General features: G+C 47.8%; 1 protein-coding gene across 2 annotated transcripts in view; it reads right to left on the bottom strand.

The window, feature by feature from the left end:
- PLXNA4 (plexin A4) overlaps positions 1 to 23,984 on the bottom strand; it is a 455,411-nt gene that overhangs the window by 396,224 nt on the left and 35,203 nt on the right. For both annotated transcript variants that reach the window (XM_069801537.1, XM_069801538.1), the window contains exon 3: positions 6,756 to 6,938. In XM_069801537.1, the coding sequence (XP_069657638.1) occupies positions 6,756 to 6,938 (183 nt within the window). The remainder of the gene's footprint in view (positions 1 to 6,755; positions 6,939 to 23,984) is intronic.

The following is a 23,984-nucleotide window of genomic DNA, read 5'->3' as shown; positions in this document are numbered from 1 at the left end:
CTACTAACAGTGACCCTATTTGTACAGCTGAGGATGTTGCTGGCCTCTTTTGCTGCACAGGCACACTGATGGCTCATGTGCAACTTACTGTCTACCAGGATCCCCAAGCTCCTTTTCAGGAGAGCTGCTCCCCAGCCAGGCAGTCCTCAGCCTGGATTGTGCAAGAGGTCACTTTTTTCCAGGTGCAAGACTTCACACTTCTTAAACGAGTTCCTGTCAACCCCATTGCTCCACCCTGTCTAGGTCCCTCTGGATGGCAGCCCTGCTCTTCAGCCAAATCCTCCCAACAGACTGCAGCTCTGGGATGAACAGACTCATAAGGGAACCTGCTTCCCACCTAATTTGACCTCTAGGCGGTGAAAGGTGAAGTGCAACAGAAAGATGCCCAGCCACCCACAAGACTTCAGAGCAGCGGGGAAGAGAGAAAGCACAGAACAGCAGCCTACGACCGGGATGCACAAGTCCTGCATCTTTGATTTCACCCGTGGAGATAGGATCTGATCACCCAACACTTTTAGGTCATGTTGGACTCCAGTATTGCCAGCCAATGAGCTTTACATGGCCCAGTACAAATGGGTGTCACTGCCCAATGTCCACACAAATTCCCATCACCACCCCTTTCAGGGCTGCCTGCTTGTACACCCAACATGAGCATCAAGTGCCAAGTACACCACAGCCACCAAAATCACAGCTTTCCGAATGCTACGGCCAGAAAACCGAACTACTCTTCAGACATCTAAGCTGGCAACAACTTCTCAAAGACGGACCGTATATCAATGTAGGACACAGGCAACTGCAGCCTTCACAGACGTCAAATACAGATGGGAAGCGGTATCGCTCCATCACAAGCGAGTGAAGCACTTGGACTCCTGCTGATTTAGGAAGCTGTGAGCAGAGACCAGGGCGAACAAACCCCTCTTGCAGAAACCAGCTTCCCAGCAGGAGCCAGACCCTCTACAGCATGTTTTCAGAGCAGTCAAGTCCACTTGCCAAACAGGTGGGGAAAAAACACAATCTTAAAAAACCCTGACTCTTTCAAAGCAGCAGAGGGAAGGAGAAGGAAGCTGAGTTTCCCTGCTGACATTTGCACAGAGCTGTCAGCAGCAGAATACCCTCCAGGGAATATCAAAACTGAGCAGGGTTTCTTGTCTTGTGTGTATTCAGAAACCCTCTCGCCTGGAGAGACAGTAAGGATCTCTGTCTTTGCCTGCAGTTATCGTGAGACTGCAAACCTGTGCACGGCAAACCCAGGGCTCTCTCATTAGCTCTAGCTCCTTGGATGGGAGGTTAGGTATCGGAGGAGAAAAGGAAGACACTCCTCTCCATGTGGGTACATCGCAGTACCACCAACCTGCTCAGACCTCTGCCACCTGTGGGTCTCTGCCCATCTCTTGCAGTCTTTTACCTTGCTCAAATTTATTCTTTTTTCATGAAAAGCTCCATTTTATTCCTCTGTTGCCCACTCACGGCACTTGAGAGCAAACCAGCTTTGTGGAAGGACCTGACATGCTGCCAGTCCCACCAGGATTCAGCTCCTCTCTCCTGCCAAACAGAAGGAACCCTGCTCTGGGAAGGGATCTCGCCCCACACGCGAGGGGGCAACGACTGTCGCAAGAGGACCCATCAGCGCAATCAGCGACGATAATAGGGCTGCAGGTTTGGGCGTCCTTCAGGGTTACCTTCCCGAAGCAGCCCCGACGCTACTGTAGACCAAGGTGCATCTTCTCCAAGCCGCAGGCTGACTCCTTCAATCGCTGTCAGCGATTCCCACTCCCTCTCCTGAGGCAGGCGAGCTGTAAGCAGCGCTGTAGCATCCAACCGGGCGAGCTGTCAGCCGGCTGATGGGACCGGGGAGCCACAGCTCCGCGGCCAGAAACCAGCAGGAGCTCGGACTTGCATGTACTTTCCAATCCAATTGTCTAACCAAGAAAGCCAGCCTTCCCCAGCGCAACTGTGAGATGGGCCAAAATGAGAACTGTAAATCCCAGCTCTCAGATCTAAAAATCTCCCCGCGGTGTTTTGTCTCTGGTTCCAAAGAAAGCAGGGTCTCAAGGGTTCAGGATAATCCAGAGGGTGGTTCATGAAACTGGTCGATACGGAGAATTTTCTACTAAATAGAGGTGATACCTGATGGGAAGTGCTGGCCAGTTTTCAGAGCTGTCTGATCTGAATGAAAACCTTTACCCCAAATGGCAGTCCAAACCTAAAAAGCCCTTCAAAGACCTCAAACTGATGGGATTTTATGAAAAATGAAATACAGGCCACAGAGTGAAAGAATTGAGTTTTAAGCCAAATTTCTTTCTCTGCAAGGAATTTAGCATAGAAAAGGCTTTGAATGAAATATTCTGATGGAATAAAAAAAAAATATTTCTTACGGGGAAATTTCAAATAAATGTAAATTACTACTACTCCATTTTCAAATAAACATTTCAAAATGGACAAAGACCTTTGTTTGGTTAGAAGTGCAATTCCTGGGGCTGCTCCCAGGTTGACATCTGTAAACTCACATCACCCTTTATACCTGCATCTACACACAGAACAATTGCAGGTAAGTTGTATTTCTTTGACTGGAAACTATCTGCACAAAAGCAATGACCCATAAATTAGATGCCTAGGGAAGGAATACTGAATACTGCTACGCTCCCTTAGTGATGACAGGTATTAGTGGCACATAATTTGGCCAGACACGCTAGAAAAAAATCCAAAACAAGCATACTAAACTGTGCAAAGCATCTCCATGGGTACATCTCTAGCCTTCTCCTGCCACCAGAATGAAGAGCTAAGGATGTAATGAGAAAGCGTGCAAAGGAAAAAAAAAAAAAAAGCCAGCAGATTTCAGCACCTGGCTGTTTTACAGCAAAGTGGTTCGCAGGAAGCCCATACCCCAGAATAACTCCCTTTTCTCATGGTTTACTGTTTGTAGCGAGACAAAACAGACATTCATTAAACTCAAGTGAGGCTTTCCTATCTCCTGAAAACAATCACTAAAAATTCATAGGGGTGCTGCTTGCCTTTCAGCCGCAGGTTTTGTTCGAAGGCACTTCCCGATGTTCGTGGGAGCTCACTCTGCCAGTGAAGCCCACCAGGCACCCTGGAGCGTACTAAAGCTGCGGCATCGCTTACCAGCCCCGTACGGAAGGACAGGGAACACCACGGGCCAGCCAGCACAGGAGGTAATTACAGATACTGGGATCTGACCAAAGCACTGCAAGATGAAGTATTCTCATTAAAAAGTACCGCAGGATCTTTAATGCCCACAAGTGGTCCGGAGCTGGTTTTCCATCCCATCCAATTTGTCTAGTTTAGCTGTTTGATATGATCACACACCTCACAACCTTTAGGGCATTAATTTTCTCCAGCACTACTTTGAGCAAGCAAAATATTTCCTGCCCTTTGCAGGAGAGAAAATGAGGTACGGAGGCACACCAGAAGTTTCTGGTAGAGGAAAGAACTGAACCCCGCTGTCTCCCAACCCACTCATCCCTGGGCCACCCTTCTCCATCCCCCAAGGCGCCATCAGCACCCATCAGGCCTGTAATCCAAGGGCACTGGTTCCTATACATGAGACTCGGACAGGCTCTGCATTTTTATCCTATTTATATTTTCATTCTGCAGGGCCAGGCTGTGCTGTGGACAAGCCAGCAGAACTGGAGGGCATATTTCTACAGCACATTATTCAGTGCCTTCCCGTTGGTCTGCACATGTAGCTATGTGAATGAGCGAAGGTTGCAAAATGTATTTTGCCGGGGGCAGTGAAATAGCTGGGGCCAACCCTGTCATTCTGTTTCACTCACTCTTTTCCTACCCTATCTCTGTCTCGGTTTTTCCTTTTGTTTCTGTCTTTGTTGTCTTGGTTACATGGGCAGATTCCTGATATGCTGCTAGTTTTCATTTTTAATGATATGTTCCTGTAAAGCACAATATTTTACTTCAGTCATGTGTGCCACCGGATAAATTCCTTTGACATATGTGACATTTGTATATCAACTAACAGATAGTGCTTTATGACTGTGGGTATTTTGCAGAGTATTCACGGATTGCATACACCAAAATCTGATATACAGTCTGCCACTTTCATATAAAAATACACACACGGAGAAAAAAACTGAAACTACAGGAAAAATAAGTTTCTCCAAAACCATCTTGTAATTACTTGCAGCGAGTTGTCCAACAACTGAGTAGATCCTGCTATCTTGAAGATAATCTCCTAATTCCTCTCTTCATGCTATCCAAAATACTTCACTGTAGCTTGACCGAGTAGCTGCACCGCACCAGGAGAAACAGCAGTACGTACCATGCATGGTAGTACCCAGCAAGCAGAAAAAAAAAGAAAAAAAAGAGAAAAAGACAGCTCCTGGGCTTTGTCCACTGGTACATGGAGTTTCATCTAATCCTACAGAGGTTATTCCAATTTACCCGTAGGCATTTTTTTTTAAACATAAATCAAACTTCATGCTAACATAATGGATTATGGTGGAGTCGTAATACCAATGCAGTGCTTCCTATTCAAAAAGCACCTGACTGATGAGCCAAGATGGAAAACAAAGCTTCAAAAGGCCCATGAAGTCTTGGCAGGGGCCAAGGAATGTCAAGTGAAAATCCTGAGTGCCAACCTGGCCTTGTGTGGCACCCAGAGGGGAAAAGAGGCTGGTGTCCTGAGCTCGGATAAACCTCAGGAGCCTTGGAGGAAGGCAGTGTGTGGAGGAGAGTCAGTGACTGCAGAAGTCACAGCAAGGATGGGGCTGAACCTGCAGGAACTGAAAGTTTCCAGGAGCTTGGATCAACTGGCCCAAAACAACCACACTTGTTCAGGGGAGCCCCATTTTTCTTTGCATTCTGCCTCCCTGGTGGAGACTTATTCAGCCAAGGAAGAGCTCAGCCCGAGACTCCAGCTTTGCTCCGACACACGGACCCAATGCAGTAACTACCACAGGCAGAATATTCAGCACATTAGGAAAAAGGGAATAAAATTAAGCTTTCTCAAATTACATCAGCCAGTTCAGCTCCCTTCTTCTCATTCTTTACCCTATAAGGCTGTCCCAACTCTCTACCACACTCCGTAAGACACCAAAAGCTTTCTCTCCTATTTTCCCCTATTAAAAGGAATCAGATCTTGGATTCTGCAATGTGACCTGTAAAGGCAAAGACAGAGCTGTGTCTGAGTTTGCTTCTCCTGAAGCCAAAAGAAAAAACAAAAGCTTGCGAGTGCAGGGAAGCAGCAGTCATTCTTAACTGCTTAGGTCTTTTGGATATTTACCATTCAGATCTCAGCTACCCCATTTTCCCCCCCCAAGAGACTGACTAGAGAACTAAACAGTTTATTATGATATCACAGATGACAGGGAAGAAAAACCTAATTAGTCAGGGGAGGAGATTATTTTTATTACAACTGTTTAAAAAACAATTTGGCTCCTTTTCCACATGCCTGAATAGACTGTTAAAAAAAAAAAAAAAAATTCTCTTTTCAAAACCATCAGCAGCCTTTCCTCTGTTGAACAAAGCCAGAGACATTTGCCAGCGGGCAGGATCCTGTTCCCCTTGCAGACCTCCCTGAGCATAGGGGCAACGCCATCTGAATTTACAACCTTGATTTTCTTTTTAAGTGAAGAAACAGGTAGAGAAACAAAACCAAAGATTTCAGACCTTCCTCAAGCATCCGTCAACAAACTACTCCCTTCCCCTTGTCTGCTCTCTCCATCCTATACACAAGCCGTAGTGGGTCACCTTTTCACAGCACCTTCCTCTCCCCAACTTGGAAGTTTTTATTTGCAAAAGGAATTCAAAGAGGAATCAACACCCAATGCAACCCCCAAGGCTCTGCCCCACCTGCCTTCCCAGCTTCTCACCCATCTCCATTATTATGGCAAAGCCGCAATCTCCTTGCACATATGATATTTAGCAACACTCCTGGGCTGAGCATTCAGACAAACATTGTCAGACTGGCACACTGGAGTTGCAACAGAGGCGGTGCCCGTCATTAGCATGAGAAGCTCGCTTCTAAAAACTCTTCTTGCCTTGAGAAAACCACAGGTAGATGATTCCCAGCTTCCACCTCTCAAGCCTCTCTACTATTGCCTTACATGGCAAACTACAGAGCTACAGCCATGCAACAGGCATATTTTTAGTGAGAATGCACAGTGAGGAACGTAAATACACTCTTTATTGTATTTGGGTTTATGTGGAGTCAACCATAAACATAATGGTCATTATCGTTCAAGACACAGCTTGCTTTTGATGAAAACGCTCTTCCTTCAGTACAAGTACCCAGCCTGACCTAAACAGAGCAACCGCTAATCCCATGCTGGGCTCGTGGTCAAATCACAGTCCAGTCACATTGCTCTGAAGAAAGATCTCCAGAGCATGAATCCTGTTTCTTAATAAACTTCAGCTGCAGTCAGTTTTTCTCCAGCATGCACAGATACCCTGTGATCAACTACTTAATTAGAGATGGTCTGAACACAAAAAAAATCTGTTGGATGTAAACTGCATGAAGTCCGTCTGTGGCTGGGTCTGTGGTTTGACTTCAGAAACATTCATTTGCTGATGAACAACAATTTGGAAGAAGGATTTTATCCTCTCTCACATCAGCTCTATCCCTCAAGGGTGAAACACAGTTTTTTTGCTAACCTAAACATTTCCTGTCCTCAAAATAGGTGATGCACCTTAGGATAAGGACTGCGCTCACATTCAATGCAACACTGCAAATCTCCACAAGAACATGAAAATCCGAGTTAGAGAACCACATTAGGTCTTACCTTCTTGAGCTTCCCACTCTTGGTGCCCACAAAAGCCAGGGAGTGGTTCTTGTAGACGTAGGCAATCACAGATGTCATTCTGTCTCCATCCTCGGTGAAAATGGGGAGCCCTCGCACCATGGATGATACTCCCAAGGGGGCATTCATATCCAGGCCACAGAAATTGTCATCAATTGTTAACAGCTATAAACAAAAAGAAACAGAGTGTAAAAAAAAATGAAGCCGCCACTTCTTTAGCCATTTGGGAATTATCCATCCAAGCAGGGACACCATTGCATAACATGCCTATAATTTATGCAGGCTGACAAATCAACGATGCTGGCAGGACTGGAGAAATACAGAGGTGGAAAAAATTTGTCCAAAGTTGCATGATGAGTTACAGAGAGAAGGAGAACTGGAAACTTGCTTCTCTTGAATGACAGCCCAGCAGGATACATTACTTTAAGCCTTTTTCCTACTGCTTTACCAGTCAGTTTCACCGGTCAAGACCTAGCAATCAAAGACAAAGTCTGCTGAAAATGTCTTAAACATATCTAGTTCTGTCAAAAAAAAGCATGCACATCATTCCCACGGGATCCAGAATAAGAACCACTGAGCTAAATCTGCACTGGCAAATAAAATAGACCCTGGCCTGCCCTCTGGCCCTGAGACCCAACAGTAAGGCTCACATCTATGAAACCTAAATAACCGCTCCCCTCCCACCTCCAAACGCTGTAGCATCACTCGCACTACACCTTGGAAATCACAGTCCCCCAAGGCACGGCCAGGCATTGTCTGGGAGAGAGCTGCTCAGCCCAGGCCAAAGCTGCGGTAGAAACCATGCTAAGGATTAAACGCGATAGACCATGGCTGCACTCACCCCCCACTCCTGGTGTTAGTTTAATCATATAGTCCTGGGTCCTTCCCTCGCACTGCTTGGCCTGGGCACTTCATCCTCCCAGGTCTCCATTTCTTCCCCATGAAATGGACATTATCCGCATTTATCCATCTTACTGGGGTACTGTAACTCACTGAAGTTCTTTGGAAAGGAGGGAAGGTTTCACAGCTATTATAGGAGCTTTCCAGCACTTGTTGGAGATACCCATGAACTCCTAACCACCAGAGAAAAGGCCCTCTTCGTTAATGCTGCTGCCTAAGCTCTAACACCTATTGCATTTGAACTCAAGAGACTTGTCATCAGACAGATGCTCCACTGGGATCCTTGTGTACAAATGCACATAGCGTCTAGTTATCTCTGAGGGTATTTCTTTGGGCTTCAGGGAGTGACAGAAGCAGAGCAGCAGAACAGTACAGACACCTCTTCTACCTTAAGGTACCATCTGGACAGCAGGTGAGGCCAATACAGGTCCCCAATATGAAGCGCTCCACAGATTAAGTCAAATAAAGGTGAAGCTCCAAATATCACAGTACACAATTGCCAAAGCAGTTAGACTTTATTAACTTCATTAAGACCACTCACGGATTCAAAGTTAAGCATCTGCTTAAGATTTTCTGGACCAAGGCCTAGAAAGGCAGTAATTAATTGTACAGGAAGGTTGCCTAGTTTTCATATACCAGTAATAAAGGATCATGACAATTTTCTTTGTCTGAGCTCGCATCTTCCTAGAAGCATGGCTACAATACGTGCTGCTCCTTACTTGAGTTCACGAGCAGTAAAAGCCTGATAGTTGATTCATTTTACCCTCACCCAGCAATTACAGGGAATAATTACAGATGGTTTTACTGAATGGAAGAATAATGTGTCCTAAATGTATTTATAAACACATAAAAGCTATGAGGAATTCAAACAGCCATTAGTAAGGAAGAGCTAGCCTGAGCTCTGGCCTGCAAGAGTCGTTAATGTTTGTGGACTGCCCTTCTGGAGCTAAAACACCAGCTCAAAGAGCAATTACAGATCAGATCAACAGCCTCCATGAGCAGCAGCCAGGATGTTGCTAGTCTACAATGCCAGAACAAAGTCTAAGATAAATCTGCACCCCAGATCTAAAGGCCAAATTCATCTGAGGTCTAGTACCACCAAGCCGACGACCACACTTCAGAGAAGCAGGACACCCCTGCCGACAGCATGACTTGCGAAAGCTGAGTGTTTCTGTGGATAATGAGAACACCTACAGCTTCATTACACAGGTCAGGATGGGAAAAATGCAGCTTGATTACTCTGGGAGTACAAACGTGTTTGAATCGGCGACACTAGCCAGATCTTTCTGTGAGACACGAGACATTGACTGTCAGAGACGAGCCAACGAGGGGAGCGGCGTGTCGGTCTGACGCAGCGTGACAAGCCTTCTGTTCACCAGTTCACCACCCAACACACCACCTGGTGTGGGATCCACCTCACCTAGCTTTAGCCATGTGAAATCTTAGTAAGTAGCCTACAGCGGTCATCTAAACTACCTCCAGAGTCAACAGAAGAAAGGAGGTAAGTCAGCGAACGAGCCATCCAACCAAACCTGCAATGCACTGGACCACCTTCTGATAGAGCCAGCTGATTGCAAAAGGACTCCAGATGATTCACTCAGCCTAAACATCTAACATTAAGATGTCTCATGCTTTGAGCAGGAGGCTGGACTATATGACCTCTTGAAGTCCCTTCTAACCTGAGTCGTCCTACAGATGTAGGATCCGAAAAGAATGCAGGTCTTGAAGTCAGGCCCAGTTTGACTGGAAACTCTTAAGCTGTCAAATTAACATGATCTGTGTTTCAAGGCTATAATAAAACTGTATATGTGTCTCACTCAAACTGATGGCCTGACAGGCTGAGAGAAGAATCGTTTCAGACTGAAAGCAAGAAATTCCCAAACCTTCTACAAATAGCAGAAAGAGGAGCAAGGGAAGAAAGTCCTGCTTTGCCGTGGTTTTAAAAGAAAACAAGAAATGGGAAGCAGCTTTCACCACTAAGGGCATGAAAAGCTTAATAGTGCCAGCAGACATCTTACCTAGGGTGCAGTGTACGACGCTCCACCTAGACAACAGGAAATTACACCGACAAGCAGCAAAACGACAGCAATCAAGCAGAGCTGGCACGGGCCGGGGCATCCTCCTCGGTGTAACACAGCCAAAACCAACCACTCCAGCTGAAGCACTTGGGAGGCCAGAAAGGACCCGGGCAATCATCTGGTCTGCCTTCCTGCAGAACCCAGGACCTCCAACCTCAGGCAGGAGCTGCCTGTGCTGCTTGGCAGGGAGATACGAGCTACTCCTGTTCGCTCCCCAGGCAGGTCTGAGTCTGCGCGGCTGTGAGCATATAGCACCGAGCCCTCTGTAACACACTTTATCAACAGCCAGGACGTGTTAGCTAGAGTCTATGATTGCTGTAGATGTATATCAGAGCTCACATAGCCAGAGTAAGCTCCCATCCTCCTGCGAAACCCTAAGAGGATATAGACCCAGAGATCCTAGCATCAAGCACAATAACCTGTGGCTGATCTGCAGCACATCTCCAGCCTGTTAAGACTTAATTAATCCCATTGCCACAGGTTAGTTCCTCCTCCATCAGACTGGGCCCAGCTCCAGCTGAACTCAGACCTACCCTTAATGGGGCTGATATCACAGGTTTCCCCCTTACAGACACAAAACCAAATTCAAGCTCATTTATTTCATCTTATTTCCCTGAGATTATTTATACAAGACATCCTTATAAGAAGGGCTTGTAAGAAAGATGCCTGTTGCAATAGGTGATGGTTTTAAACTAAAAGAGGGTAGATTCAGACTAGATATAAGGAAGACATTTTTTTATGATGAGGGTGCTGAGGCACTGGCACAGGTTGCCCAGAGAGGTTGTGGCTGCCCCATCCCTGGCAGTGTTCAAGGCCAGGTTGGATGGGGCTTGGAGCAACCTGGTCTGGTGGAAGGTGTCCCTGCCCATGGCAGGGGGTTGGAACTAGATCATCTTTAAGGTCCCTTCCAACCCAAACCATTCTGCGATCCAAGCACCAGGGCGAGGTTAAAGAGTGAACTCAGCACTTTCTCTTACATGACACAGTTCAGATGAGATCTAGGACCGTCGCATCACACCCCAGCCTCTGAGACACACAGAGTTGCGTGGGTGCCGGAGGAGCAATTGCAGAGCTGTGGTTTGCAGTGTCGTCCTGGTTTCGGCTGGGATAGAGTTAATTATCACGGGAAGCTGGGAGGGGGCACAGCCAGGACAGCTGACCCCAGTAGCCACGGGGCTATACCATACCCCGTGATGACATAGCTCACTATAGAACTGGGGAGCGGGCGGGGGGGGTGCCCCACACTGGGCACAAAAGGGGAAAAAAAAAAAAAGTTGTGGTTTAAGACCATCCGGCAACAAAGCACCACGGGGCTGCTCATCCTCCCCCCGTGCTTCAGTGGGTATGGGGAGGGGAATCAGAAAAGAGAAAAGAAAAAAAAAAAGGTAGAACACGGTGGGTGGAGATAAGGACAATTTACCGGGACACCACGAGGCGAGAGGTCACAGTAACGGCAGCACTAATAAAAAGACTGTACCCCAGGAGTGATGCACAAGGCAGCCGCTCACCACCCGGATCCGCTGCCACATCAGCCCGGACGCTCCCCTGGATGCGCTGGGTATGACGTCATACGGCAGGGACTAGCCCCGTGGCTACTGGGGTCAGCTGTCCTGGCTGTGCCCCCTCCCAGCTTCCTCCGATAATTAACTCTCTCCCAGCCAGACCCGGGAGAAAGGCGGGCAGCCGTCCCCCAAGAACAGGCGTAAGGCCAGCAAGCCACACACCACATGAAAACAACTTTCATTTTAACGTTTTTGGGTTATTTCCTCTGGGGATCGTCTGCAAAAAAAAAAAAAAAAAAATGCCAGCAAGTGAAACCCTACGAATAAACATCACCCGGCTTCTGTGCGGCTGTGGCTCTCAGCTGCACACACACCTTTGGAAAGGCAGAAATACAGTCGTCTTCTTCAGCAAAGAGAAACACGTATGGAAGTTTGGATTTATGATGAAAGGGTCAGGAGTTGCAAGTCCAGGTTTATTTTCAATTCTAGACACTCCTAGCAGCAATATAAAGTAGCCACGTTAAACTCTCTGGAGCTTCTCTGCTTGGCAATTTCGCGTTAACGACTTTCCAGAATGAAAGCGGAGGTGAGGACATGAATTCACTCTGCTTGCAAGCGGCTGGGATAGCAGGGAGGGGCAGAGGGAAGATCTAAAGAGGCAGGAATAGGATCGGCGATTCTCGCATCCCGAGCAGTTAAATTCTAACCCAGAAAAACACGGCACAGTCCGTAGTAACTCAGAAGGGAAGGGGGGCCTCGCGGTTGAGATGCTGGACTGGAGTCAATCAGTTCATCATCCCACACCGGGTTCCCACCTGCAGATGAGGGAATATTACTCACCACCCCTCTGCCCCAGGGAAGCTGCTAAACACAGGTTTATAAGGTGCTCTACATATCCGAAATATCTTCATGCGAGAATGATTGGCAGCTCCCAGGGCATAAATGCCCTGCCGAGTCCCACCAGCTGCCTCTCCACCGTGGGCTGATGTGCAGGGGGGAGCCAGCTGGGGAGAGGCTGCGATCTGCTCCCTGCGTCGGCAACCAGGGGGTTCATCTGCAGCCGTGACACCGTGGCCAAGTGTCACATTCACCAGTGAAATCGGAAGGATGTGCAAAAGAATGGGCCTGATTTACAGGAGGATTCTGGCAGGCATTTGCCTCCTCCAGGATTAAGCCTATCAAATAAATAATTAACACTTCCAAGCCCTCCTGGAGAGGATGGTTTTACAAGGCTGGTGCTGGCTCAGTCCCCTAGGGATTCGGTGAGCCCCCAAAACCCCCAAACTCAGCAGAAGGGTTAGAGCTCCGATTACACCACCTCTTTCCCCATCCTCTTCTGATTCCCCAGCAGAAGCGAGCACTTTGGCATCGCACGAACGGCTGAAGCACCAGATATTAGGGGGCCGGTGCAAACAGTGCTCATAATAAACTACAGTTGTCCCTTAAACATCTGCTTTAGCTATTTGCCTCTGAAACAGCCCCTGATAATCAAATATAGCCTAATCCATATTTTGGGACAAGCTTCGATAAAGGATTAGCCATCCCTCGTTCCTCCTTGCTTTCACTCTGGCGAAATCTTCCTCCCCAGTCAAAGCACTGGGGCCTTTTTCCAGGTATCTCAGCAGGCTCCAAAGCAATTCCACAGACTCACTGGGGATAAAGGCTGTCCCAACGGCCAAGTCTTGCCTTTGATTTACAGTTAATACCTAACAGCCCTGCCTTCATACGGTGGCAGGTACTTGGCTTCTCACTCTTGTTATCTCAGGCTTGGCTGCACCAGACGATGGAGGGAATGCATACATTACGGCTGTCTGTGCTGCCAGCAGGGCCAGGGAGCCAAGAGCAATAAGAAATCAACAGTAATATGCATTTGAGTCTTTGCAAGGAGATATCCAAGGTCTTTTCCATCACCTGATGGCAAGATCTTCTTTCCCTCCTGACTGCAAGCACTCAGTGAGGGTGGGCATGTACCCTACTCAATAGGTTATTTAAAAATCTAGAGAGATGGTAGCCCTGGGAAAATCTGTCACCAGGAACTCCATGGTACCTGAAGAGATACAAGCTAGGAAATTTAGGGTCTAGATCACCTGGTGCAGGGGTGAACCATAAATCCCCACGCAGCAGAGCTGCAAATGATGGAAACCATCTCCCCACAAACCACGGGTCTTTAAACTCCAACAGCAGCATCATGGTACCCAAGGCTTGTGCTTCTCCTGTTTGCCTGTGCATGTCCCCTTGCAGGTATCAGCATGGGCTTCAACGCTTGGTGAACTTCTGCTTAGATGCTGGTTTGCCCTACCCCTGGCATTAGTACCTTGCCTTCCCTAAGCTGGATCTGCTCTGCCTCTGACCTCCCGCAGTATCTCTGCTTCTGGCCATGCTGCCTCCGAGTCTCTCTTCTGACTCCTCCGAGATCAGTGGACTTTGGTTCACGTGAACTTCTCCCCACGATCTGTGCTGTGAACTTCGGCAGAGTCATCCCGTTTCAGCCCGTTGCCTGTGTCTAGCTATGAGGTCCTAACGCAGGATGGAGACAGCCCCTCTGACTTTCATCTCATGCCACATCATTCACATAATTTGATGCCTGTTACTGCCCTACCCATCACTTGCATTCCTGACAGTGGGTCAAGAAAAGGCTGCAGGCTTGCCCAGTGAGCATCAACGTCTGTAGACCTTTGTCATCTGCAATTCAAAGCCACTGGGAAATTTTGTGGACAGAAGATGGGAACCCTGGGCCACCAACCAAAGATAGCATAGATCACCAACCAACCCACTCTTCAGCGGTTAGCTTGCATTCTAATGGCATACAAAAATATCCAGTACCATTTCCCCAGGGTGCTCTGTGATATAATGGAAGCTGGATAAAGAGCCAGCATTTGGAAATACATTATAATTGCACACTGCTTTTCACTTGTGCAACCACAGCAATGGTTACCATGCAATTACATGTCACCATATACAAATGACAGTGCAGTTACAGTAACTTTACCAATTACAGGGAAATTGCACCCACTATGCTAAGAGATTTTCATTCAAACATAATTCAGGAACGTAAGAACAGGGGGGAAAGTTACTCAAATTGACTAGAACTGGTACAGGCATTTGGTTTTTAGGTCTGCAGTTTAAGCATCAGTTCAAGGACTGGTGTCAAGTTTCCAGAGTGCTGCAGAATCTTAATGTAGTACAGACTTTTTATGCCTGTATTTATGTTCCTGCTATACTGTGAGTGTGAGGCTTCCCAACAGTCTATACCATGTACCTCCACATCGTAAAATTTGCAATTTCCTGAAGAGGAGGCTGCCTTTCTTACAGAGTCTAACAGGTTTCTCGGTCTTCAGGCCTTTTGCTCAGCAGAGCTGGGTGATTATTAGTAAGAAGTAATTGTTGCTTATAAATTTAGCATCCTCTAAGTCCCGACTTTCTGAATGATTAGTGTGCCAAAAGATGTGTACAATGTACGTCGCTTAGTGAATCCCTAAAAATTTTCTAGATCCCAATATTACAGAATTTATGCAATATTGGCAGCAAGTTTGCTTTTCTTCTTTGCTGCTGCAGACCCTGGAGACGCAGACCACAGCTTTCAGGGTGTGCTGACTCTGTGACACAGCCACAGAGCTAGTGAGCAGCAACTGCAAATGCCTTTCAGCCCGTGGCTTATTCTTAAACTCTTGTTCCCACTTTTGCTACAAACGTTGCCTTAGTACCGGCATGGGACTGGTCAGCAGCAGCATTTCTGCTCTGGAAGCAGCACTGGGCTATCAGAGGGAAACAGTTCATGCCACCATGAAGGAAAACCCAAGACTGACTATCCAGAGAAACATGACATAGATATCAAGCATGCAAGACCGTCCTCAGCAAAACAACATACTTGCTTCTTGGCCACTTGCATAGAAGACATTCCTACCATTACAAGTGAAGATGCAATTAAGGATCCAGCCTGAAACACCAGCAGGTTAATGAATCTATGTTACTGGCAGATGGTGTACTGATACCAGCTTCACCGTATCCCTCAGCTCGTGTCAACTTCAGCTCCAAGCGTCTGCCAGGAGAAACAGTCACCCTATGTCAAGATAAACAAGGCGAGGTGCGGAACAGACTCAGATACCTGGCAATATTTTTCAGTGGGATATTTACACTCTCTATGTTTGGATATTTTAACTTAAGCGATATTTCAAGCGCCTTGTTTAGACCCCAAGGGTCTGATACAGGCGGGGAAGAGGGACAGTACGTCCAGCAGCAGTGCGGAATGTCAGACTGAGATAGTACAAACGCTCCCATTTATGGAGGTCTTCACATCCCAAACACCATCGCTGTGTCAGCCAAATCTGCTGTTTGCATACATCATTTCCACCCCCTCAAAAAAACTTCCAGGATTACAATTCCAAATATCAACATTAGCACACCAAGCCACGCAGCTGGGGTGAAAATCAGATCCCTGAGGTGTGTGGTCACTGAGGTTCATCCCCTCACAACTGTACCTACAAACAAGAAGGATGGATGGGACCCGAAGAGCAGCAAGCGTGACTGCAAAAGGAAGCTGAGTTCTTCTGCAGTCCCATAAACTTCCCCTTGCTGGCTCAGAGGCTGGAGGATCATATGGATGAGGTACTGAAGGATAAACAGAGGAATATGATCTCTGTGGCTCTCAGCTCAGTGCTTTCCATGAGCTTTAAAAAATTCACTTAAAATTTTTCACACCCCAAAAAGAAGAGATTATTGAGTGTGGAGACTCTGCCTTTGAAACTGCCATGGTCTATTGGGTAAATAAGCATTTAGGGATTTTTCAAAAGTGAAGTATTGATCAAATAAGCTGCTGGAGCTCTTCTGTAAGAACATATTCCAGCAGCAAAGCTGTGTTACGCACCTGAAACACAGAAGCACTGACTTCCCCTGGTGCTACCGTAGCTGAGATGGGGAGGAAGTGTCCCAGAGAGAGAAAATCTTAGGTGAAAAGGGTTTTCTGTGTAGGCAGAAAGACACCTCTGAGAGAAGGGGAAGTGCTCGCCAGCTGCTGCATTTTATCCTAAAGGATGTCACATTTCCGTGATTGGCCAAAGGTTGTCTACATAACAAATTCCTGGAAACATCAACTGCAGTGATGAAAGAGGTGTAAGAAGAGACCGGAGCTCTGTCCTCTGTCAGCTGTGCCCCATAATCCTGAGCATCCTTATCACAACATGCGTTTCTCTCAGGCACATCCATCGAATAGAGACACCTAAAAAAGAGACATTCCCTTCCCCAGGTGTCGTGGTTTAAGCCCAGCCGGTAACAAAGCACCACACAACTACTCACTCACTCACCCCGGCCACAGTGGGAGGAGGAAAAAATATAAAGGCAGGATCGTGGGTCACTGCGGGTTCCCCTTTTTAAGTATGTTGTCCCCCAGGTGTTACCACCATCACTGACTGGGTCAGCCTGGGCCAGCGGTGGGTCCGACTCGGAGCCAGGGAAGCTTGCAGCAGCTTCTCACAGGAGCCAGCCCTGCGGACCCTCCCCGGCTACCAAAAAAAAAACCCCCGCCACACAAACCCATAACACCAGGTCACAAACTCTCGTGTCCATCTTCACCAGATGGAAGCAACACCCACGCCGCAGGGTTTGTTTAAAGTGCCCACAACATCATTGCTGCCTGTCGCATGCGACGTTGAAGGGTGTAGGAGCCTTCTTTTGCTGACCCGTCCTCCTCTTCACAGACAACGTTCCTGGCCCATTATCTCCCAATACTTCCTGGCAGCAAAATGGTTAAACCAACATTTCTGGAGCATTTCTGGCAGCTGCCAGGCACCCCTCATTCCTATTCCAGTGACGCATACCAGCACCTTGCCGGATAGAGTCCAGCTGCCTCCCCTACGCCCGCACCACCAGAGATTCTCCACTGAATCACAATTACTGTAATTATTATTTTGTTACACAGACAAAATTATCATTTGGGCTGCAAAGTGCCACGCGCACCAACAGCGCTATATAAATTAAACAACAGCGCTGCTTTGCATGCAAGCAACACCTTCACCCGCAGATCCCAGGGCCGCTTAAAAGCATTAATTAAGCCTCACCGCAGTCCTGCAAAGGTAAGCTAAGTGTTGTAATGAACGACATGTATGTGCTGTTGCTCTTCAGCGCAGGGAAACTGAGAGAGCTCGGCTGGGTACGAGAGGCCCCGGCTTGTTCACCAAATAACAGAGAGTCGTGGCGAGCTCCAGGGCTGCGCATCTGTACCAGGGAGAACGGAGTTGTGTCTGGTGCTATCATCTCACAGAAAATGAATTTAAAGAAGCCTGGTTATCGGTGTAAACGACAAATTAAAGCACTCGAGCCCTGGAAAGAAAAATCTCCGGCTTTCTGCCTCTATCTGGGCAGATCTCGGTACTTGAGGAATTCAGAGCACTTGTGTCAGCCGAGTCTAAATTCACTCAAGCCATTAAGCTCCAACTCCTCCTGCATCTGAAAGCGGGACTGTGCAAGCGGAAGGCTGCAGCCGGCCCTCAGAAGCAGGGAGACCATTACAATTACAGCCCTGTGTTTCTTGGCGCAGGATCCTGACCAATAGCCCCAACCCATTGATAAGTGCTGGGTCATTCCCTCATTAGGAGGAGTACATTTTTATTATTCCCTTCTGCGCGCTTCCTCACTCTGCCTCTCCCACTCTCTCTGTGTGTCTAAATACACTCCTGGCTAATATCGCTTGTTTACAGGATAAATCAGCTGAACAAATCCTATTATATTTTGGAACACTGACAACGACGGGGTAATGACATTGAAACCGGGAAAATACGATGTTGTTCCTACTGATCTAATGTCACCCACATGCTCTATCAGCTATGCCAGCTCCAATACTGCATGGAGGAAACAGAGGTCTCTCTGTCTTTCTGTGGTGTTACCATTTAGTTGCATGCATATCTGCGTGTCTTGCCTTTCCTGCATTTCAATTACTTCTTTAAATATTTTAAATGTTATTAGAATCTGCACCATAAAGCAGAAAACATTGGGGCTGCAATGCTTACTAGCTCCTAAATTGAAGCAACTGGGTGCTGGTGGCACAGGGAAGATGTTAGGTCCTGCGTATTGTGTAGTTATCGGCAGAAGAAAGATGCAAAAAAGGTCTGCATTTCAGCAAGCCGCATTCATCCGCTTACTGACATTTATCTGTGCAACAAAGCAGAGCTGAAGAGAAGGAGGGTTCGGAGGTAGATGTGTGCAGGACACCCAGGTCCCCAGCTCCATCCCGAATTTGGACTTACCTACCCAGCCACATCCACGCTGGCTCTGCAAACACCGCGTTTTGTCCCAAAGCTGTTGTCGTGTTACCCAAAGACTGGGCCAGTGCTAATAAAATGCCTCTCAAGTAAACTTACAGCAAAACCATATCCCACGCTAGCACAGTCATGCAGATGCCAGGCTGGGAGTGGCTGGGGCAGAAATGTGGTCAGATGAGATTTGGATATCTCTCTGTAGGTACAACAGCCTTTCTCATCTCCATCTTCACACCAGCCAGTCTTCCGGATGGACATTTTCAACATCTGTATTCTCCTACCTGGTATAGCAGGGACCCACGTCTCCATGAAATTTGGATAAATAGAGAAACATGCTTATTTCAGGGAGTGGGGGGAAAGTCTTATGTTATGTGTGTGCTGGAATATAAAATAAATAGACATGTGCACCAGATTGTTCCCAGAGGTTAAACATCTTCACTGATTCCGCAAGTACTAAGACAGACCCTGCACTGTTTTTCACCCCAACAACTACACTTGCATTAGGCAAGCACGAAAGGGTCTGTGCAGGATTTAGCCCAGAAAGTATTGCTGAATGCAGCATACCCTCGACCCCCTCCTCAACAGAACGGTTATTGTACAAACTCCCACGCTCAGCTGCCCCCAGTCCGGAGGTGCTTTAAATAGCATCGGGCTCACGAAGGGAGCTGGAGTCGCTTTGCTTCTGGCTTTTCCAGGATGGCTGGGTTTTGCTTGCTGCTTTTTTTTAAAAAAAAAGAAAATGTTGCACAAGCATTTCCATTGGCCCGCAAGGCGACCTCCTGGCGAGGCAATACGAGATCAGGTTTGCGAAGTAGCTGATCTCCCGGCGTGGAAGAGAATACGAGGAGATCATATGGAGCCCTCCAAAAATGCAAAGCTGAGCTACGGGCGACCGCAGGGCTCGACCACAGGAGAAAACAGCCTGGGTCACTGGCAGGGGAAGCAGCAAAGTTCAGTTCCCAGAAACAAACCTAATTGTCCATGTGGCAAGAAGTGCAGGCGAATGGCACAAGCAGCGATGGAGAAGTTGGCACCCTGCTCACCTGCAGAAGCAGCTACTGGGGTCCACCAGGACGTGGGGCTGATGCTGAGAGATGCTGAGCTGCTCAGGCAGAGCCAACGTGGTCCAGAGCTGGGACTGATGGGGGGGAGGGACCTGCGCCTGAAATACCTCAGACACAACAGCGACTCAGCAGCCTTGGGCCCTGCTTCATCCTCAATGAACATTTTGTGTGAGCGGGGTCAATCAGACACGAGAGAACAGCACTGTGCATGGGTTTGGCACCCGGCCACTTAAAGGCATAGGGTTTCCTCTCGTTTTATTCTTGGGAAGAAGCAGGTTGTTTCCAAAGCATGCTTTTTTTTTCCCCCCCAGGACAAACAATGAGGATTTGGGAAGGAGAGGTTGCAGGGTAGGGGTGTGATAAGAAGGTAATTAATTACCGACAGCATTATTTCTGCATGCACACTGATCTGGAAGCATCCTTTCAAGGACAGGTGTTTAATACTGAGGAACGTACTTAATACCTCAAATGCAATCATTCTCTCCGTGCAATTAGGCCCTGGTTTACAGCCCTTAAGTGCAAGCTTCAGTTGATGTAGGTGCGTAAGATTTTTTGTTTTTCTCTCCCCCAGGGCTTCCAAAGCCACTTTTTTTCCTGCCTGGAGTGCAGAGCACTTTACAGAGGCAGGGAAGTGTCCTTATCCCTGCTGGCTGAAAGCAGAGAGGTGGCACATGGGAGGAAGGACCACCACCGAGGAAAAAGCGAAGATGAACCCACGTGGTGCCTGAGAAGCCCCTGCAAATGAGCTCTCACCAGGCTAGCACATGCATGCCCACTTGAATAAGCTTTGGGCTTTTGAGGGTGTCCAGAGGACTGGGATGTTGCCAGCAGCTATACGCAGGCTGAACTAAGAGCTCTTGCCGATGCTGGAGAAGTCCTGTAGTGCTCACCCAGCACTGCTCAGCCATAGGCACGTACATCGACGGAAAACCCAGGAGGGTCTTGGTCCTGCAACTCCATCAGACCCTAACCATGTCCCTAGCATGAACATTAGGCATGCTAATCAATGAATTAGTGCTAATTAGTTAATGAGCCTGCTGGTCACCTCACAGAGGAAGGGGTGGGGACACTTTCCTAATTCCAGTTACAGAGGGGCCAGGACCTTGCTTGGAGCAGTGGAGATTTGAACTCAGCTGCTCTCCATTAGCCTGGGGAGCATGGCCCCAGGCATCTCTGGTCACTTCCACCACTGACAATAACCATGAGAAATACCATCCACATCGCTGGAGAGAGCTCCCCGCTCCACTTTTGCCTGAGCTGCCTCACGTAGCAAGATAATATGACATTTCTCCCTGATGAAGTGTCTTTCATCCCAGAGCACAGCCAGCTTTGCAGAGGAGATGATGGTCAGGCCTGCTGGAGATGGAGAAATGAGGAGTGGGGAGGTGCATGGGGGAGATTTGCAAATCGCAGAGCTCAGCTGCAGAAACCCTAAGTCAGTGCCGTACCCCTTGCCCATACTGCCTCCCCAGTTAAGCCCTCCATCCACTCCAGCTCCCAGCGTCAGCAAGAGGATGCTGGTAGCCTCTTATCAAAGTTGCTGGGCTCAGCAAGTCCCTCCGACAACACACTCCGCACACATGCATACACACTCCCATCCAACACAAACTGATGTGACCAATTATACAAATACAGATCTGGCAGTAATAAGCCTGTTTGCTCCGTCTCTGAGTCTCCAGTGAGCTTTCCCAGAGAGGCATTACCGTATTTCTGAGGCTACTGCCTTTGCACAGACTGCACTGTGTCTTTTTTTTTTTTTTCGTTCCTGCTCTTGCTTGCATCTTCAGAGGAAGAAGAAAGCACTGTTAAAAGTTGACCAAGAACTGACCTCAACTGACCATGAGCCCTTTGGATCAGAAACATATGCCTGTATAATTTGGAGTAAAGACATGTACGCAAAACTCTTGTGCACGGTCTGTCCAGTAAAGATGGACAAAAAGACCAATTGTGCAAGCACGAGTGGCATTGACCCCTGCGGAGATTTACTTAGGATAGCCCGACCGGCAAGCAGTGACACTGTGAGGTCTAATGAAACTGATAGCTCATTCCTGTGACTGAGTCATTCCCCTGGGAAAATAGCAGGCTCACGTACCGGCCAACCCAGCCAGGAGAAATGGGCAGGAGCTGGGTGTCCAAAATGTCAAAGCAGCAGTATTGCATGGACCTCCCTCCACGCATTCCTCTTCCCAAGGGCTAAGCAAAAGTTAACACTCCCTTTCACCCCAGCCTTTCCCTTTTAAGGGAAAATGATGGGGGAAATGACAGATAGGGATGACAATCCCTGCTTTTTAGTTTGTAAAGTGATTTTTTTTCCTTGAAATGCACCTTCTTTCCAGCAGCTCCAGCCCGTGTCCTTCTGTTTTTCTGTCCCATGTGCTAGAGAGGAACACAATAGCAAGGATCATAATTCCCTCTTCCTGCAACAGTTGGGAACACTGGGTACAGCACTAAGATCCTGCAGTCTCTGAGCTGCAACTGCACTGCAAGTTATGTTTTACTGTGCCTTAGCCAACCCTCCTGTAAAAGCAGGGTAATGCTGCTTCCCATCTTGGTGTCTCAGAGGTGCTCTGTCAGACCTGTGTCCTGTTAACACCAATGATGACAAATGCAAGGCCTGGGAGGAAAAGGAAAATCATGAAATAGGCTGTTTATAGGAAAATTGTGACCTCTCCATCACCAACAGTGACCTTGCCAGGAGTCAGATTGTCCCATACCATACACAAAGCCCTTCTACCACTGGAGTTAGAAATGGCCCTTCCTAACCTGGTGGCATGGAGCAGAAGAGAGCCCATGGATCAGCCCCAAGGACCAAGCAGCATTCATCCTGGGGCGAGATGCTCACGCTGCCAAAGCAAAACGCCTGTGCACCCAACTGACATCCAGACATGCCCGACAGCCACCCATGGAATGGCTAACCAACAATATGCCCTCCGCAGCCTTCTACTGCATGCAGCTAAACCCCATGAGTACAGCAGTGCTTGCTTGGTGGGCATCAAGCATCTAGGATGGGCAGGGGGGATGCAGGGAAAGCAGGAGGGAGCAGGAGAGCAGAGTCCACTTGAGGAACAGACGTATGGAGGAGATGCAGGACTCTCAGGGATCTAGGCACCGGTATCTGCAAAGATGTTTGGGGGATTTACTGACTTAGGTTTGCCACGAAGCATCAGAAGCACAGGAAGCCTTTATAACCAAGTCACTTGTCAGACAATGACTCAGGTCCCAAACATCCACCTCGCCTGCCCTCTGTTAGCAAAGTGTTGGAAAAATATTGCCCAGCTCTTTACACAAGGCCTTTTGTTGGCTGGTCAGCTTCAAAAACATTTCTTTTCTCCCCCAAGTGACAGCGCTGCCATGAAAAACAGGAAGAGATTGAATACAGTAATTTAAACAGTCAAACTCCATTTCCTGCCAAAAGGAAAAGAAAATACCGGCAAAAGGCAGAAGCCAGGCGATAGTTGGGGACAGACACTTTGATTATCTTGGACAGATATTTGCTCTGTGTATCCGGTAAAAGCTACAGCAATGGAGGTGACACCTTTTCATTTCAAGGACTGGAGTCTGTTAGGCTGCAGAGTGGCAGGTGATGCTGTGAGGCAGATCAGGCTGATGAGGAGACCAGGGTCTCCCAGGATAGCAGCCCTGGGTTGCAAACAACTCCTAAGCTGACAGCCGGGATCGCATGCCAACAACACCGTGTTTGGGATTTCATTGCAAGCCAAAGCTCCAGCGAGGATCCCCGTTCCTCTCGCATCTCCCCAGCAGGCCCTGGCACCCCCATGCTGCTTTGGGGTCAGTCTCCAATACCCTCCTCTTCTTCATCCATGCTTGTATGTCCCACACAGCAGTTCACCTGCTTGCTCCCCAAGGTAGAGGGGAAGGCTCCCCTGCCTCCACTACTGAGCATTCCAGTAGTGCAATTGTCACTGGGCTTCAAAATGCACCTATTGTTAATCCTATTCCATAGTAATAAAAATCAACAAATCCCCCAATGATCAAGTCCTGTACCAAAATGGCCCATTTACATCTCCATCCTCCTCCCAAATGGCTTTTTTTTTTTTTTTAAAGAAATCCAGCATTTCCCAACCGTATCAACTGTTAATTACAAAGTTCATAAAACATATTTCAACCACGGCTGGCTTTATCCAACAGGAAGATTGTTTTCTGATTTAAGCAGCCTATTTTTTCCCACCAGAACAGCCCTTCCTTCTGCCAACACCCTGCATATCCATATAGCTTCGCTCCCCCTGCTCCGTACATCGATACACCACGCTGCACCACCGAACTGGTCACGTTTTGGTGATAGATAGCCAAAGGGGATGAGGGTGCTCTCTGTGGCTCTACAAGTAGGAATGGCTTCAGTATCAGGAAAGCAGATTTAGATTAGACATGAGGAAAAGCTTCCTACCAGCAAAGACAG

This window comes from Haliaeetus albicilla, chromosome 14 (assembly GCF_947461875.1).
Source record: "Haliaeetus albicilla chromosome 14, bHalAlb1.1, whole genome shotgun sequence".
In the NCBI taxonomy this organism is placed as follows: Eukaryota; Metazoa; Chordata; class Aves; order Accipitriformes; family Accipitridae; genus Haliaeetus; species Haliaeetus albicilla.
The sequence above is the reverse complement of the archived record's forward strand: the minus strand, read 5'-3'. Positions and strand labels throughout refer to the sequence as shown.